At 39.8% G+C, this 19,744-nt stretch overlaps 1 protein-coding gene across 1 annotated transcript in view; it reads left to right on the top strand.

The window, feature by feature from the left end:
• The window catches only part of LAMA2 (laminin subunit alpha 2), a 535,204-nt gene that overhangs the window by 179,988 nt on the left and 335,472 nt on the right, over positions 1-19,744 (top strand). The window contains exons 5-6 of the mRNA XM_072996866.2: positions 17,314-17,493; positions 18,997-19,086. Coding sequence (XP_072852967.2) covers positions 17,314-17,493; positions 18,997-19,086 — 270 coding nt within the window. The remainder of the gene's footprint in view (positions 1-17,313; positions 17,494-18,996; positions 19,087-19,744) is intronic.

Genomic DNA, 19,744 nt, shown 5'->3' with positions numbered 1-19,744 from the left:
AACCTTATTTAGCCCAATTCCTCTCTCTTAGCCTCCATGCCACCACAGCTTCTCCTGTCTCCCTCTCTGTGGGGTGCATGAGAAGATTGAATTCCCCCCTCCCCATTTCTTGGTAAGTGACATGCCACTTCTCTGGCTTGCTAACCTATTGACACAACATTGAACTGTTAGGAGAAACACCTACTAGTGCCAATCTGGTTAAATACTGGTGATCATGCATGCTGGAAATAGAGATCAAATGGAGCTATCCTAAACATACCCCCCACCCCCAAAAAAAGCTCTTGACAAGGATCCAAAATGGTGCAGATGGGTATGGATAAGGGTTCAGCTGGTTCATAATTGCCTGCATGGTAAACAGTTGCTGGGAAATAGAGTGAATTAGTCCATTTCCAAATCACCCGAAACATAAGATAAAATGCCATCTGATTACACTCTTAAGAAAAGTACTGGCACAGATTAGAAAAGAGGTACAGGTGGCGTCCATGGTCCGTTCCGCTTTTTTCCATCTCAGGCGGATAGCCCAGCTGCGGCCCTACCTTGATGTGGGGTCTCTCACCACTCTGGTGCATGCGCTTGTAGTCTCGAGATTAGACCACTGTAATGCGCTCTATGTGGGGCTACCTTTGAGATTGATGTGGAAACTACAGGTGGTGCAGAATGCGGTGGCCAGACTACTCAGTGGGCTGAGAAGATACCAACATATCTCCCCCACTCTGGCTGCATTGCATTGGCTGCCCATCCGATTCCGCATTGATTTCAAAGTGTTAACGCTTACTTACAAAGCCCTAAACGGTTTAGGACCTCGATACTTGGCGGAATGCCTTCTCCCACCTAGATCTACCCGTGTCACTCGCGCGAGCCAGGAGATAAGGCTGAGGAGCCTAACGCCGAGAGAGGCCCGAAAGGAAAAGACCAGAAACCGGGCCTTCTCGGCGGTGGCTCCTCGCCTTTGGAACAACTTGCCCCCTGAGATTCGCGCGGCTCCCTCCCTGGGCATTTTTAAGAAACAACTAAAAACATTGATGTATAGGCGGGCCTTCCCAACAGAAAACCCTTGACGATCTTTTTTCTTATTCTGTTCTTTATTTTTATTTTTTTTATTTACGTTTCTGCTGTAAAGTTTTAAAATTACATTGTTGTTTTTACTGTACGCCGCCTAGAGTGGTCTAATATGATCAGATAGGCGGGATAGAAATAAAATAAATAAATAAATAAATAAATATTTTGTGAATGGGTTCTTGGGACAGGATCTTTTCAAAAGCAACATCATGACTGTAGAAGTCAGAAGGTGAAATACATTCCTCTCTTTTAGATGGGCAGTGTAGGCTCCTATCTGTTATATAGGGCTGTATAATATTTAAATGATGTATAAAATAAATATCTCCCTTCCCTTGTGGTGGTGCTTTCAAATTTTATTGCATGGTATGAGTTTATTTTTCTCTGTGTATTTTTTGTTTTATCATTACGTTCTGATAATTGTAATTGTACATTGCTACGCGTAGTGGGTGCAATTTAAAAATCTAATACTATAAATGGAAGCCGTTGTAGCAACACTGACAATGACAATCAGTGGGAATAATATTTCCAGGGCTATGATACATTGTTCAATAAAGCAGTGAAACCAAATGACAGGTATTATGGTCATTTCCACGGTTGAGTTATACTTGGTTTATTTTAGAAGTTAAGTTAATAGCATAATGATATGGCCAAGGCTGCCTCTCCATCCCCACTTGCTGAGTGGCTTGCAGTGACTGCCAGACATTAGTGTGAATGGGCTGAGTGTTGTTTGTTTTTCATCATGTGAAGAATGTTCTACTTCGTGTTCATCTTTAAAATCTAAAGAAATAAATCAAGGCATAAAGTACTTCGAGTTAAAAGCCACCACATGTATGGGGATTTTTAAAAAAATCCTTGTTCAGTTTACATTCCAGTTGCACTGGGAAAGGATGTGGTATTTCAGACGGTGTTACACTCCAGCCTCTAGCTGTCCGCATTCTTAACCTACTGCATAGATGTTTTGTGTGCAAGGATAAATGACAAAGAAATTGTGCCAATTTCCTTCTGTTCTTTGTGTCCAATATTTTGAATCATACATTGCAATATGAGTAATTAGTCTAATTAGACATTTGTCTAATAGCCGCATGAGTTCCGTAGGGAGTTTTTCAAGAAGTCCTTTGCACCACTCCGTTTTCTTCGTAGGGGTATGATGATCTGGGCAAAGAACCATGAAAGCAAGCCTATATACGTTAATTTTGCTATAATAATTTCCATATCATATTGATAATTTGAGATGCCATGGTGAATGTCATAATTGGTCTCAAACATATATGAGCCCTTTTCTTTTTCTTTTAACCCAGTCCTAGCAACCAAATTCCATTTTTGGGATGAAGGACATTCCAGTAATGATTTGGATCATAGGGATTGTTTAGGGCCGAGTAATGGACTAGGTGGGACAAAACAAATCAATGTGATCTGATGTAAGTCTTAACCACTTGGAAATTCCATCTCCCACCCCCAGTCCATAAAAGCACAGTTAAGCTATGTGTGCATTCAATAGTATATTTCGTCTCAATAGCTAAACTCAATTCAATAAACACTTTGCCTACCTGTAAAGCACATATCAGTGTGCACAGTATCAAAAAAAAATTAAATACCATTAAAGACCCTCCTCTCTCCAATCACTTACTTGAAGTAACAGCTGAAGATGCTTGCAAGATAAGTGAGAAACACTCATGGCTGTCTCCCTTCCATGGACTAAAACAGTGGTCAGGGAACAGGGGTAAATTACCCCAAATGGGGTAAAAGTGAAAATCCTGGGGGTAATGTGGACGTGACCCTAACCCCCTTCCCTCCTCATCCTCATCCTCATCATCTTCTGCCTGGAGGGGGGCCCCTGGCTGCCCAATCGCCCTCTTCTCTGGCCCAGCTGCAACCAAGCCACAGTGGATGGCGGCCGGTGATGGGCCCCGGTTGGCGGCATACAGCAGCTGAGGCAGTGGTGGTGGGGCCGGCCATAGCAGAGGGCGAGGCTGGGGCAAGTGGTCGGAGTGCCCCAGCCGGGAGGAGCCTCTCCTTCCAGTGCCTGGAGAGGTGGATTGTGGCAGAGGGAGATGGGTGTGGCCACAACAGTGGCCCAGGCCAGTCTCAGCCTCCTGGCACTGGGACAACACGGCCCATGCCCTGTCCTCATTGGTGGCAGCTTCCTTCTGTGGCACTTCCATGCTGGCCAGCCGGCCAGGCCTGGCAGACCCTCTCACCCTCTGTGCGGCAGGTGTTGCGGCGCTTCAACGGCAAGGCCCATGGGAGCCCTGACACCGAGGCCCGATGCGGCTGCCCCAGTGAGCAGCCGCTGGAGCCAGTGCCGGAGCAGGAGGCGACGTCAGGTACCCCCCGGTGGGCAAGCCACCTGCTGCTCTTCAACTGCTGCTCAGGAGCCGCCTGCTGGCAGAGAAAGGGAGCCGCCCCTGCAGGGCCAAGGACTGAGCGTGGCCCTGCCAGCCGAAAGAGGAGGAGGCAACCCGGGCGCAGTCGGTGAGGCTGCGGTGGCGGCGCTCGACTGCCCGTGTGTGACCGAGATACTTTCAAATCAAGGGGGTAATGTTGCCGTATATAAATGTTTTAGGGGGTAAAAGGTAAAAAAGTTCCCTGACCCCTGGACTAAAAGATCTCTATCTCTCTTGTAGAAGCATTTTGCTGTTCTAGGTCATGCATGCTTTCTCCACAAAACACATAAACTTAGAGACAGCATTGTGGAAGTTGCTTTTGCTCACGTTCCTCTGTTATACTATATGTGAAATTTCATCAATTCTCCATAGGTGGGAGCATGTTGGAGACTTCTGTGTAAAAGAAGGTGGTAGATATTCTGCTTTATCTCTTTGGCCCATCTATTCTTGCATCTGTTTCCTTCATGGGCAAATCAGCATATTAAACTCTGACGTGTCTCCCTAATTTTACATAACAGCTGAAATTATGTTGTTTATCTTACTAAATCACAGTACAGTAGGACCATTGAATCAGTACGGATTTGGAGAGTCAACTCCTCTCTGAGTTCCATTAATTCAAATGGGCCTGCTCTGGTTGTAATTTACTATGCTAAAGTAAGTCTCAACTAGAATAGGTCCATTTAAGTCAATGGAACTTATGGAGGATGTGACTCATTAAATGCCCATTGAATCAGTGTGCCAAACTCTAGTATGACTTACTTACTATGCAAGAAGATTTCACCTGCTATTGGCAATATTGATTTTCATTCTTATTTGCACAACCTTCACACATACATTCCTTATTTGATCCTTTCTTTGCCTTTTTTTCCCCTCAAATCAATTCCAGTGCCAATTTTTGGCATTTTTTTCTCTTAGGAACATAGGTAACTTCCTAAGACTGAAGCATCTTATTAAGTATTATGTACAACAATTAACAGCAGTTTTTCATGATTTCAGATTAAGATGTTTTTCAGCTGTGCTGGGAGATGCCAAAGATCACACCTGGAACTGTGTGAAGTATATGCTGTATCATTGAAATACATTTCTTGCAATATTCCTCAGAATCACTAAACAGTCTCATTTTCTTTTCCATGTCAGCCGAATGTGATCAATTGTCCAGCTAAAAAGAGAGATTAATTACAGAATGGGGATCGAGGAGATAACAATGTAATTTGACCTATATTCATTTCTGCTTTGGAGAGAATTTAAATCCAAAGGTGCATAAATCTGAAATAGTTTCATTACTTGTAATTCTAATTTCATCATATTATTTCTCTTCTCTCATTTTTTTTAAAAAATCAATTTTTCAAAAAACCTTCCAGTTTATGAATGCTAGGTATAGTGCTTCAGTAACCGTGTTTCAAAACACAAGAAAAGAGCCCAATATTGCCAAGTTTTACATAGCAAACGGAAATCTGAATGTTGACAATACAAATAGCAGCAGTCAAGATGGTCTACTTGATACCCTCTTATGTTCACTACTATTCACACTTATTGAGTTACAACCCTGACAATTGCTTTATTATTGGGTGGGAAGTGGTTGTCTGAAAAAAGTCAGTTTCTGGGATTTCCCTTTCATGGTGTCACAGAGCAGGAGAGGGTATCCTGTAGAAGACCATCTTGACAGTTGCCATTGGTGTTGTCAACGTTCAGGCTGCCTTTTGCTATGTAAACTAATAATAATAAAACTAATAATAATGTAAAGCTTAGTAACCTCCCAGAGACCTCTGGGTAGTGTGGGCGGCATATAAATTGAATAAATAAATAAATAAATAAATAAATAAATAAATAAATAAATAAATAAATAAATAAATAAATAAATAAATAAATAAATAAATAAATAAATAAATAAATAAATAAATAAATAAATAATCTTTTTCTTGCTGACAATACAGGTATGATATTGTGCAGTAATATCAAGTCATTTCTTGGAGTGTTGAATCTTGGGTAGAGAAGCACAATACCCACATTCATAAACCAGAAGGTTTTTTAAAAATGTAATTTCCTGGCTTTTTAAAATGGGAATTTAAATATGCATACACTGCACACACAAATTCCAAAAAAACTTCACTCATGTAGAATTACCCAGTGGTAGAGGATTCCAGAAGATGAGTACATGATCTGTACTATGGTCACTGGGAGAGGACAAAAGCAAGAACAGCTTGGATGTGCCTGTAAATCTCTCTGTGCCAAAATACTCTGAAGTACTGCTTTGGACTTAATTACATGGTGAATAGGTCTGAGTAGGTACAATGTGTACAATGGTGAAACAGACCTACCTTTCCGGGCAAAGCATTGTTGTAATGCTCGTTCCCCAGAATGCATACTGGAAAGCTCTGTTCCAATTTCCAAACACTTTCTTTGAGCTAAGTAAGCAGAGGAAGAAAAGTTATATTGAACCCCAAACTCTATGGACATATGTGCATGTTTTCCAAAAGATGTATTTTTGCTTTTTGAAATAAAAAAAGGGAGAGGTTGTAGTTAGCAAAGATTATAATTAGAAACTAAGGTCAAAATCATCCATACTATAGCAGGACTGTTGGATCCATGAGAGATTGATTCCAATCACCGCCCCGTGGATGCTGGAAACCACAGATATAATGAACCCTATATACAGCATAATCTCTGGTTCCCTCTAGTGGCCATTTATAATAATACATACAGTGGTACCCCACAAGATGTGCGCTCCGTTTAACGATGAAACCGCTTGACGTTGATGTTTTTGCAATCGCAAAAGCGATCGCAAAATGATGTCCCCTATGGGAGAATTTCGCTTTGCGATTATTGGTTCCCTGCTTCGGGAACCGATTCCCGCAAAACGATGATTTTTAACAGCTGATCGGTGGTTTCAAAATGGCCACCGGGTAAACAAAATGGCCACCCGCTGTTTTCTGGGATGGATTCCTCGCTGCACAGGCAACGGAAATGGCCGTGCTATGGAGGATCTTGGCTGGACGGTGAGTTCCCAGCCCATAGGAACACATTAACCGGGTTTTAATGTGTTTCTATCGGCTTTTTAAAATCACTTTACGACGTTTTCGTTCGACAGCGATTTTGCTGGAATGAATTAACGTCATAATGTGAGGCACCACTGTATTGGAAACATGCATTTCTCAGGGTTTTTTTAATATAATATTTTCAGGCAGCACAGGCACCAGATAAGTGAAATTGGAGTACTTTTATCTTTAAACCTTTGATTCTCTTATCCTCTCTGATTTGTTGGTTCAGGACTTCCAACATGAGAATAAACAGTAGGGGGACAGCGGGCATCCTTGCCTTGTGCTTTTTAAAATTTGAATTCTTTGCTTCTTGTTTAGAATATATTGCTTTAATTTCTCCTATAAACTTCTCTCCAGCTTCCATTAATTGCAATTGTGTCAGCAAAAAAATTCCAGTTCATATTGTCAAAGGCCTTCTCTGCATCAAAAAATATTAATGCCATCTGTTTTTCAGTGTGGGCTTCATAGTATTCCAAGACATTCAATACTATCCTGATATTGTTTTTCATTTGTCTTTTTGTAGGAATCCTGATTGGTCCTGATGAATGATCTGCACCAAAACCTTTTTCAATCTGTTTACTAAGATTGATGCAAAAATTTTATAATCTACATTCAATAACGAAATTGGTCTATAGTTCTGGATTTCTGATTGATCTGTACCTTCTTTATTTATCACTGAAATTATTGCTTCTTTCCATGAAGTGGGAATTTCTTTTTCTATTTCTATTTCTTCTGTTAATTCCTCAAAGAGTAAACCTAGAACTTCTTCAAAATTCTTGTAATATTCAGCCGGTATTCCATCACTTCCTGGAGATTTATTATTCTTTTGTTTTCTAATAGCTTCCACCACTTTAACTGAAACTTCTGTAAATATTCTCTTTCCTCTATTATTGCTTTCCCTGGTTCTTTGCATAGTGCTTGATAGAAATCCTTGACAATTTTTTATTTCCTTCTGCTCCCATTTAGTCTGTTCTTCCTGGTCTTTAAGATTTATAATTTGGTTTCTTGTTTGTTCTTTTCTCAGTCTATAGGCAAGCCATTTGCCTGGTTTGTTTGCTTGCTTTTTCAAAGAAATTTTGTTTTACTTGTTTTATCTTCATTGCCATTTCTGACATCCAACATAGATTTATTTGATGTTGTACTGATTTCATATTATCTACTAGTTTTTCAATTGAGCTATTTTGTTTTGACTGTTGTTCTAACTGGAAGAGTTTTTTTCTCTAATTCTTTGTAGTTTTGTATTTCTTTTCTTTTCTTTTTTGGTCTTGCCGCATGCTTTATAACTATCCTTCTTTTCCTGCATCTCAGACTACTCTCATTGGTACATCTGGAGTTTTATTTTCCTTACAGAACCAAGACATTTCTTGCATTGCTTCTTTCTCAAAATCTTCATTTTGCAAAAAATTTGTGTTCATTCTCCAGAACAATGTTTTATTTTGTATATTCAGTTGTAAAATAACTGGACTGTGATCAGCAAATGTTCTTGGTAGTATGTCTATAATCACCACATTTATCCAGTTTATTGGAATCCAGCATGCATCTATTCTAGACCATGTCTTTTGCGAATTTGAGTAGAATGTATAATCTTTCTCTTTTATATGTATTGCTGTCTATGCATCTACCAAATGAAACTCTTCTGCTATAGACCAGAAGGTTTTTTGATAATATAATCCTTCTTTCTGTTTTACTTTTTTAAAATCATAACTTAAAAACCGATTGCCCAAATTTGGCACAAAGCAAGAGCAGATTATCTGCTACATCTATGCCAAATGTGTTACTGATCCAAAATTCAGTTTCAGAGTTATAATTTTTTTCATGGTGCGCCATGCACAATATGTATCGCTGCACTGTCATTCAGTAATAATAGATCTTAGTTTCTCTCTTTCAGTTGTTTCATTCTCTCCACAACACCTGTATGACAAAGCTCTTCTGTTTGCCTTGTCTTCTGAAAAAGGGCAGCTCTTATGCTTGTTTTCATCTGAAAATTAATTTTGAATGCATAATTTCTTCCTTTTTTATTATTGGAAATGAAGTGGAAGAATCTATTCCTTATCTTTTCTGTTCAATATACAATGTAGTATAGGTTGAAATATTTAATTTAATGTAATTTAATTTGATATTGAACCAATAGCTAGGTAAATTATTGACATCATCTCTTAACCAGTGGCAAATTTTCAGAGTACTCATAGCAGTGAAAACATTTCCGTTTTTGTTCTTCTCTGAAAGATAATCAACATGTTCAGCAAAAGCATATGTTTATTTTGGGTGCTGTTCAGAAATTCACAGAATCTATGAGCACAGCCCTACTTCATTGCTTGAGGCTTTCTTTCTACAGTTTGTATAAACAGTTCTTCACCTTGTCAAACTGTTCAATTTTTAGTGGAAGACACCCAAATGTATTCAATTCTTCAAAAACAAAACCTCCATTTTATGAATGTGCTTCTGTATCCATGATTCAAAATGTGATAAAATGATCCGATATTGCTACGCGATGTCATGTCCACCTTGCTGGCAGGAAAAGGGATGCCAAACTTTACATAACAAAGGACAGCCTAAATGTTTATGACACCCATGTTAGCAGTCAAGGAGGTCTATAGGAAACACTCTTCTGCTCACTACCATTCAGAAGGAGACAGAAAGGAGAGAAAACTCCCAGAACCTGTTTTTTTTTTTTCACCAGTTAACCACATCTCATCCAAACACAAATGAATTGTCAGGGCTGTTTTTCAACAATTTCTCTCGATGTCTATTGCTTTCCTGAATTTTAAAATGGAAGTTTTAAGTATACATACACAAATTCCTACAGCAATTTCACTCATGTAGAAATACTGAATGGTAGAGGATCCCAGATGATGATCACATGATCTATATTGTGGTTACTGGGAGAAGACAATAGTGTGAACAGTTTGCATGTGGCTGTAGTCCATCCGTGCCAAAATACTTTGAAGGGTTGTTGATGAAGCACAGGAGCACAAGGCATACAACAATGGAACATGCACAATCTTTAGTCTCTTAGGTAAACCAATGTTGCCATGTCTGCTCCACAGAATGCAGACTAGAAAGCTATGTTCCAGTTTCCAAACCCTTTCCTTGGGGTAGGCAACCTGAGGAAGAAAAGCCACATAGGCCCAAAAGCTTTACAAACATGTTGCCTGCATATTTTCTAAAAGATGTTGCCTCATCTTTTAAATGGAAAGAAGGGAGGGCAAAGATTGTCACTGGAAATCAAAGTCAAAATACAGTAATCATTTGGCAGCAAAGGGCATTCAGATGCATGAAGGAAGAGTGTGAGGTGCTTGCTTGCTGCTTTATTTTCTCCTCTTCTTCTCTGCCCCATATTCCTTGTTTATCCTCATTAACTGCCAGAAGGGAAAGTTGAAACAAAAACAAACAGACACAAATAAATAAGACACGAATAAGGCATGTTTACTTGAAAGGAACTCTTTATATTTTTCATGCCCATTCCCTTAACTTTGCTTAGGGACAGTTGGATTTTCAGTTATGTTTCATAGAACATACTTGCACGTAACTGCAGATCAGACTGCAGTCCTAAAATGCCTTTCTCCACTAACCAATACCACTAAAAATCTCCTTATCCTTCTCAGATGCTTATATATGATCAGGAACCTCTCAAGAATTTATTCAATCTCATAGCTTGGGCTAGAAGGATTTCTTGGACTGACTCTTTTCCATGTGCTATATAGAAAGAACCAATTTAAGTGACAAAGTTTTGTATAACTACTGGATGGATCTGATGCAAGCTTAAAAGGAGGGCTATGCTAATTGCTGTCCTTCTAAGATAAAAATGTTATGTCTGAAATATATTTCAGCAGTTTCTTATCTGCTGACCAAAGTCACCTGTGTCTGAACCAGGGGGTGGGGGGTGGAGATGATGTCTGTACTGTATTTTAAAAATACAGTAACTCTCAAATTGTTTAACCAAGTTTCACCAAATCTGGCATAGAACATCAGACTGTCTAGTCCTACTGTGCCAAAGGTGATGCTGAGCCAAAGCCCAGTTTACAAGTTATAATTTTTGGTTTGATGTGGCCCTGTTTTTTAGAATTGTCTTGTAGAATGTTGAATGCAGAATGCTCTGCCATGTAATATCTGCTGCACTGCCATGCAGCAGTAGTAAGTAGGTGGCTTAAGAAGCAGGAAGGTGTCCCCAGCTGGGGGGAATTTGAGGAACCCCTGCCTGATCCATAAGCCCCCCATCCACTCAAAACACAACCAGAGATGCTATTCAAGTTCAGGGTCCCCTTTTGAATAGCGTCTATAACACACAAACTTTCACTATAATAAGCAACATTGTGGGTGGTGAGAATTGCCTGCAGGTCATCAGAGGGAAATTGCTCCAATGTGACTAAAGCTTAGAAAAAACTTCAGTCCATAGACTATTACATAATGTGGAGGTGTGTGATTGGTATCCTCAGCACTTCAGCATGGAAACACCATTAGTCCTTCCTGCAGTTGTTGTAAAATGTTGCGGTTAGGGATATGAACTGTCTGTCTTCAGTCAAGCGTGCAAAAAAAATCAACCAAACATATTTGTGCTATTTTGGAAGTACCATCAGACACAACAAAGAAATTTTGGTCACCCATGGGGTTTTGGACCCACAACAGTCCTTCGTGTTCTGTCCCATATTTGGGAATTTAAAAGTTTTTAACCAAAGACACTTGGGAATTTGAAATGAGGAAAGAGGAGAGCAAATATAATACATAGTAGGAGTAGACGGAGCTTCTGGCACCAAAGGAGAACATTGGATGATAGCTGATGTTCCCAATAGGACCCATCATTACGAAAGGGGCATGGGGGCAGCCCCAATCTGTGTATCATTTATTTGGCCACAGACCAGGTTGGGGGGCCTGTGCACACAACTAGTTGCAGATGCTAATTACTCAAACCTTTATTTTTCTCTGTTATGCATAATTGTTACTGAAAGTTTCAATCTAATATGTTTTAGCTGCAAAGGTAATAAAGGACAATTTTAAGAGGAACATGACAAATATACTTTGAGGATATTGGATTTCTTATTATACTGTGATGTATTAATAACCACTTCTTTGACAATGAACAATCTCTTTAAATATCTCACAAAAGACATTGTCTTTGACAAATTACTTTCTATTCAGAAATGAAAAATGAAGAATTGCATCGCTAAAGAAGAAAAAGGATGTAGCAGAGAAACTATTTTAAGTTTTAGGGGCAACTGGATTGAAAAAAAGTGACAAATGGACGAAAAAGTGCTGTTTAGCTTAAGCTGTGTGAGGTGCAAGTTGTCCAGCATAAAATGGTATTTGCTAAACAATTCAGTAAGCTGACATTTGCCTGTACCCTTTTGGGAATTGAGTTAGTTGAAGTAGAATATGACATGAGCAGCACTTGACATTTTGCTGATGGTTTGAAGCTGTGCATTTTAAACAGTTCTCACTAACAGAATTTAATAATTGGTTCACAGTGCAATCTTTTCCATGACTATACAGAACTAAATCCCATTGAATTTATTTTGGCTTATTTCTAGGGAAGTCCTCATAGGATCACGGCTTACATAAATTAGTTTACCCATTGGTATAAACAAAAACTTTGAAGTGCAACTGCATTAAATGGAGAAAACATACATAGTATTTTCCATATTCACCTATTGCACCAGTGTAACTATGCCAGTTGGCATCCCAGAATGTTTTTGATCCATATTCTCTTGTCTACAACTTTTGGAATGCAGCTGTCTCACACTGTACGTATTTCTTATAACTATAAATAACTAGTAGTAATCTTCTAATGATAACCCCCATTGTCAGTCTCTTTTATCTGTTGTGACCAGACCAGATCTAGGTCTGTAGCTGTTATGAAAAGGTATGTGGGTATTATAGCCATCTTTTGTGGGATGAAAAGTATATATAGTTGGCAATATAAATAATTGGCTAAGGAAGAAGGCCATTTGGCAGTATTTTGCATTCAATATCGAAGTTGCAATTAATCATGTTTTACCTCCATAAATATACTCATATGAATTGTACACTGTACGAAAATTATTTGATGGATAGTTTTGTGCTGTTACATTGTTTTTGTCCTGTTGCTAGTCTAGTTTTGAGAGTCTGGTAACTGTGCTATTAATGCATCCTCTTTTCACACATGTGTGGATGCTTTAGGTTGTCTTCATTCTTGTTGGGCATCACAGTATGAATTTCTGTCAGGTAGTTTTCTTAATCTCTTATAGGAATGATGGAAATTAATCACTCTTGCTGCTATGCCATCATTTACATTTTCCTTTTAATCCTGTATACCAGCCTTCTCCCAACCTGGTGCCCTCCAGACATATTGGAATACCACTCTCTGTCTCTCCATCCAGCATGACTAATTGCCATGCTGATTGGACATAATGAAAGTTGTACCCTAATATGTCTGGAGGGCAAAAGATTGGAGAATGCTGAGGAACATAGCAACAGTTGTGGTTGCTTTATTTCATAAGGGCCAATTTTTAAAAATACTTTGCAATCGAAACATAATATCACAAGAAAATATCCCAATATGTACAAAGAGAAAGAGAGAGAGATCACGTTCTTGGATCATCTCTTAATATCCTACTCTTATATTACTTATAAAAACTAGGACACAAACATTTTCTATTAAAGTGCTATAGTTGTGGAAAAGCAGTCCATTGAAACAAATCAGAATTCCCCTTTTGATAACTTAAATGGCACAATTTAGAATTTTAGAGCCAGACTATATTAGACATATTATTGTAATTAAGGTCGGTAAGCAGTTTACAAAAGATAAAAACAAACACCCAAGGATAGGTGTGAGGAAAAGAAATCTCACTCTTCACTTGGTTTTGGTTGGAAAATAGCTGTCTTGGGATGCCAAGACAATCTTTAAAAGGTTCTCCAAGTCCTAACAATTGTATTTGTGTTTAGTGGAAGAGTGGGACAAATACTGTATTCCCCATCATATTTTTTGCACTCACCACAAAACTTTTGTGAAGCTGAGTACAAACATACACACAAACAACAGGTACTGAAAGATAAGATGACTGCTCAAAAGACACATGTAGTACTACTAGCTTTATTAGTTCTTGCAAAATAGTAGCACATCACATTTTCTACTAAAGGCCTGTCCAGACTGGTCGTTTTCGGTGTAGGGTGGATCGGGCTGCAAAGGACTTGCTGAGGTTGTGGGGAGGAGCAACATGCTTCCTACAGCCAGTGCCAGTTAGCAGTCTGGCTGCAGCATTTTTAAACCAGCTGAAGTTTCCAAATACTCTACAAAGGCAGCTTCACAGACAGTGTGTCGCAGTAATCCAAACAGGATGTAACTAAGGCATGTGTCACTGTGGCCAGATGAGACATCTCAATGAACATGTGCACTTGGTGCACCAACTTTAACTGTGCAAATGCACTTGGGCCACTACTTAAACCTGTATGTTCAATACCATCCATCTGGCTACTACAGCTTGGATCCCTATCCTCTGATTTGCCTCGCAATTGACCAGGAATGCCTCTGTCTTATCTTAAGTTTCAGTTTGTTAGCCTTCATCGAGTCCATCAGTGGTCCAGCATACATGTGGTGGCTTCTCCAAAGGTCCTGCCCACATCATCAGACCACACCAATTGAAGGTTATCCATTATAATGAGACAAGCAGGGACCCAAGTTACATCATCAGCAGCATCTAAGTCAGAGCAGATCTGAGTCTTGATACACAAGTGAACTTTTGGGAAAACTAGGAAGATATATATTAAGAATTTTAGAAAGAAGGGCATCTCTTGGGGGAGGGAAGTCACTTTTTAAAAACCTCCCAAAAGCTTCCCAGATAGGAATGTCATGTGTTTTGAAAACTAAGCAAACGTTAATGCTTTGAGCAGCATAGCCAAACAGCTGGGATTTTTTTCCCCAATATGTCAGAAACAACTTGGGAGTGACTGTACTCAGAGGATTTTCTGGCAAAGCATCTTTCTTCAAATACCAAAACTGTGAGTTGGGAAAAACAAATGTTTTTTTGTTAAATCCTTCATGAAGCTACCATATGGGCTATTGGTTTAAAAGGAGCATATGCACAAATTTAAAAATAGAAATCTAAAATATTATTGTTCAAAAGTTTCAAAAGCTTCAAAAACTTTAAAAGCAGTCATCATACTAATGAAACAAGAATATTACTCTTTTATTATAATATACTCCCGAATGTTAGAATAATGAAACATGGGAATTGTGAGACTAATATAGGAAATTTCCTAATTCACAGAGTTCATCTCCTAAGAGAGCTGTGATCAAATTTCTAACTTTAAAAAAACTTGAGCAACAATATAAAAGCAGGTTTAGGGTATTTTTCAGGGTGTCAGTACACACTGAGGTTGTGAGGGGTTCACCATAGGCACCGCAGATGAGCTGTCTGCCCTTGCCCTGCTGCTCTGGGACAGCCCAGGAGAAACTTCGGCTCCCAAGTCCCTGCAGAGGGAGGAGGAGGACTAGAATAAAGGGCTAGAATAAAGAAAAAGAAACAGGAGGACTCAGGAACTTCCTTCTGAGACAGAGACATGGAAACCTCAAGGGCAGAGGAGATATGTGAGGAGGCCACATATTGAGGCTTGGAACCCTTAGTTTTGCACCTCAGGAGAGATAGAAAGCCACTGAGAGGAGGAATCCCTAGCCAAAAACCCCTAAACCCTACCTGTTGGGCAGAGGAGGGGGCTGTGGATGAAGGGCCACTGTACCTGGACTAACAGAGTCCTTACCACCACCATCAAGACCTGGGTGCCCATGCCATGCAGAGGAGCAATGACACCCACTTGGACTCCGCTACAGTGCTGGCAATGAATGCACCAGCAAGAGAGATGGAGGAGACTCCTGGAGAAGCAAAGGATCAGACACCAGTATCTCCCACCCATCTCTATCAACCATTCTGACTGAGGTTGTGATTCATCTTTCCCCCCTGTGTTTCAAGGCTGGATCTCTTAGTGGCATTAACAGGGGCCTTCCTTGAAAGGACATCCCCTGAAGGGTTGGTGCACCCTCACACCCTGAAGCTCACAGAAGGACTTACAGTCCCTGTTTCTGTTTGGAGAAATAAAGGCTATTACTGATTATCCCTACAATGTGGAGCCCATGGTTACTGGGAGACCCAGCTGGAACCACTGGGGGGTGGAATCGGCAGCACTCACAGAAATACAGCCAGATTAAATTGGATTGCTTAAAAAAAAATTAAACCAGGTCAGGGACAGTTTCCACCACTGAAATCACTATTGCCATTGATATGGACTAGAACTATTAATGGGTTATGGAGGAATAGAAAAAGACCTCCTAAAAGAAGTGCCTCATTTTCAGCAATGAAAGAAGTTTAAACTCTGAACATTTCTCTCTGCACCCAAGATACAGAGATAAATGTCCCATTATCCCATGGCAAGAGCCATCGTTGTACTTATAATTTCTGAAATTATCATAGGGAGCACAGCCTCTTGCTCTTTTAACGTTGCCCTCTTATTCTCCCACCCTTCCTTTAATCCCTCTTCCATTACATCCACCTACCTCATTTCGTTGCACCCACTTGTGAGTGCAATGACAAATAAATTTCTTATGTCTTATGTCTTATGTCTTTATGAACAATTTTTTTTGAGAAGTGATATAGCACTGAGTTGAAATAATTTATCAGCTTCACACAGTTCCTCCAGTGTGTTTAAAATAAAAGAGAGACAGGTGTGTGTGAAAAGCTTCTTTGTACTGCAGCAAGAAGACCTTTGGGGAGGAAATCAGACCGTCTTCCCTGTACAGTTTCTTTTCCCCAAGGAAAGATGTCACCTAGGACTGCTGTCCTCACCCTTTTAGCAAGCACACAGCAGAAACCAAAGCAGATTGATGCAGGAAGAATTGGAACAGAATACTAGGAGATCTGCTGGCAGATGAAAATGCACTGAACACCCATTGAAAAAGAGAGGTTTCTACACAATTAGCTTTATATCATGTAGTTGCTGACAAAGGCATCATATGTAACCACACTAACTCTGGGACAAATCATTGAGTATATTACTGTGTAGCCGTGCCCTCAGACTGTGAGACCAAATTCTTTCCTGAACTCTGGTGATCAGAACAAGTACTTCTCTAAAGACCATCTTTTCTCACAAGAGAGCTAATAATCATCATTCTGGGATGGGATGATCAAGGATTCTAGTGGCCGGGGGAAGACTGAATAGCTTCCTTCTCTAACACTGTTGATCAAATCAAGTTTGAAAGACTCTCAGGGGCATTTAAGTTTCAAAACAGACATTCGCAGAGTGTTCTAATCACAAATCTCCTGTGTCACATATGAGTTGGCTCCAAAAGGCACAAACAGTGCTGGTGACTCAACTATCCTAAGGTTTCTTCTCCTGTTCTAGAATAGCTTAGTCATCTGCACTGTCCTGCCAAGAATGTGACCACACATCTGCTGAAAAATATGTGATAATTTGGTTTAATCTCTTATAGGAGACATTAGCTGGAATCACTACCATTCACATCAGTGCATCCATGCGTGCATGCAAACCCTTTTTCTTCCTCCCTTAAGATTCACTGTACTTCTTGATATGTACTCATTCAGCTGATCCGGTCGTCGTCGTTTAGTCGTGTCTGACTCTTCGTGACCCCATGGACCAGAGCACGCCAGGCACGCCAGCTGATCTGGTAGAATGTTGCAATTATGGAGAGTTGTGCAGGTGTAGAGACATATGTAAAAGAGGAAGAGACTTGTTTAGAAACAACCCTTTTTCTCCTGCCACTATACTTGAATGGGCACTGCAGCTCTGGTAGTCTAGAAAAAACTGAGAACTCTCATTCACACACTCTCATTCTGTATCCTGTTTTCTAGATTCATACCTCTTTGATCAATGGACGGCCAAGTGCAGATGACCCTTCTCCGGCTCTGCTAGAATTTACCTCTGCTCGTTATATTCGCCTCAGATATCAGAGGATACGGACACTGAATGCTGATTTAATGATGCTGATGCACAAAGACCCCAATGAAATTGACCCAATAGTTACCAGGAGGGTAAGTCCTGGCAAAGATTTTACAGCCTCTTGTTTGCAGTGTGTGTGTGGGGGGGAGGGGTTGCTATTGATGCTGCTGGCTGAGATCCACAGAGAGTGTGGTCTTCTAGGAATTATGAGCTCCAGGAGCCTTATTGTTTTTCCCTCTTTCCTTCCCCTTCTTTTGAAACTGCTCACTCCCAATAATGATGCCATCTGGCTCTGCTATTTAGAGAGGGGAAAAAAGTCAAATGTTCCAGTAGGCGAAGGATGTAACTTATACTCACAAATCTTCTCAATCTAAATGAAAAAGGATGCCTCAATGCATTGAAATAATTGCCAGCTGCTGTGGGAGTTTTGGCTGCAGCACAAGAATGACAAGACCAGTGCTTTTTTGTTTGCTTGCTTTTGGTCAACATCGGTGTTATCCAAAGCCTATGCTTTGTGGAACTTCTGGGTATTTTGTGCAAGAACTTTGTATTTTACACAGCATTTCTATGCAAAAGCCACTTTGGAAAAAAAAGTCCTGACATGCCACCAGCCAAGGAAGAAACATTTGAAACACTTTATTTTCAGCTGTGGGAGTGAAATAAATAAAGAACCACACCTCTAAATAAAGAGTGAAATAAGCAAATAATTATGTATTTCATGGAGAGTTTTATTCATGTCGGTGATTATGACTCAAACGCATAGATACGTACTCCTCATGTGGGCTCTGTAGAGGTTTCTAATGTCTGCACTCTGTAGAGTACAAACATTAAGGATGGGATTTTTAACTGAACAGCAGTTTAATATTACAGTTCTTAATTGTGTTTTAGCATTAGAAGCTCTTTCCTGTACCTGCTTTTATCTATTTCCATCTCTACCTGTAGTAAGTCTTACAAAATGGCCTGAGTCCCAGCTCTAGGGGAAATAAAGGATAAAAGTCAGATAAAACAAGCAGTAAAATACTGGTCATAATCCTGTTGGCGATCTACATATCCATAAGTTATATTGTGTAACTCACTGCAGCAAATTGCTATTAATAATGATACACCAGTTACACTATCAGATGTGTCTAATTACACAACAGGCCTATGCCTAATAAAATGACCAGCACCTCATTAGTCAGCAGCAATACATTGTGGTGAGGCATGCAATTTAATTTCTGCATGAAGTTTGCATCAAAATGCTACTTAAATGCTTTTAAATCTCTTTTAGAAAACGTTTTTGAAACTTACTACAAAACATTACTCGTTGCACCAGTAAAGTAACTTCAGGAAACCTTTACCCTTCCTGCATTACATTACTTGTCACTTGCTGCCGGTAAATTCTGGTACTTCTGTTTATTCTTGATTTGAAGTTACTCTAGCCACTCTGCCATGCTATTTTGCAATTCCTGAACATGTGTAAGACTCAGGCAGCTTGTGATCCTGGCTGCAAGCCAGCTCAGTTTCACTATGCATGCACTAGGCACACCAGGAACTTACAAACTATAAAGTTGTGTACTTTGAGTTTTGTTTGTTTATTTTCTATTTTCTTGCAGTATTATTATTCCGTGAAAGATATATCTGTTGGAGGAATGTGCATCTGTTATGGCCACGCGAAGGCATGCCCACTGAATCTAGCAACAAATGTATGTATTTTTTTTAATTACCTGAATGTTAAGAAGGGAAGTCTACATTTTGTTATTGTTAAATATGACACACACACACACACACACACACACACACACACACACACACACACACACACACACACACACACACACACACACACACACACACACACACACCAGGGTCCCCAACCAATTTTGCTATCCCCTGCTGCCCCTTGCCACAGCACCACAGAAATCTGGTGATGTCAGGAAAAGCCACAAGAGGGTGTCTTATTTGAAAGCACAATTGTTCTCTCGGTAACCCCATGAAAATGTGCCTGTGCTTTGAAATAAGGCATGTGCTCTCAGTGCACCTAGTTTTTGAATGGAAATATGGCCTTTCTTTGCTGCCACTGTGCCTCCAAAATTTTCTGACAAGTTTGGCAGTGGAACCAGGGATGGCCTCTGGTGAGCTAAAGGGAATTAAATATGAACCCAGAAATTGTGGAAGTTTTTCAGCCCTGATTTACTTGACAGTTTCTTGCTAATAGAATCCATCTTCTAATCACTTTTTAAATTGTATCTCCAATATTAATAGATGCTGAAGAAAGACAGGATACATTTCATATATTGGTCCATTTCTTTTGATCTCCTGCTCCATCAACTTCCTTTTCCCATTTCATTATATCAAAAGATT

This window comes from Pogona vitticeps, chromosome 1, assembly GCF_051106095.1.
Source record: "Pogona vitticeps strain Pit_001003342236 chromosome 1, PviZW2.1, whole genome shotgun sequence".
In the NCBI taxonomy this organism is placed as follows: Eukaryota; Metazoa; Chordata; class Lepidosauria; order Squamata; family Agamidae; genus Pogona; species Pogona vitticeps.
The sequence above is the reverse complement of the archived record's forward strand: the minus strand, read 5'-3'. Positions and strand labels throughout refer to the sequence as shown.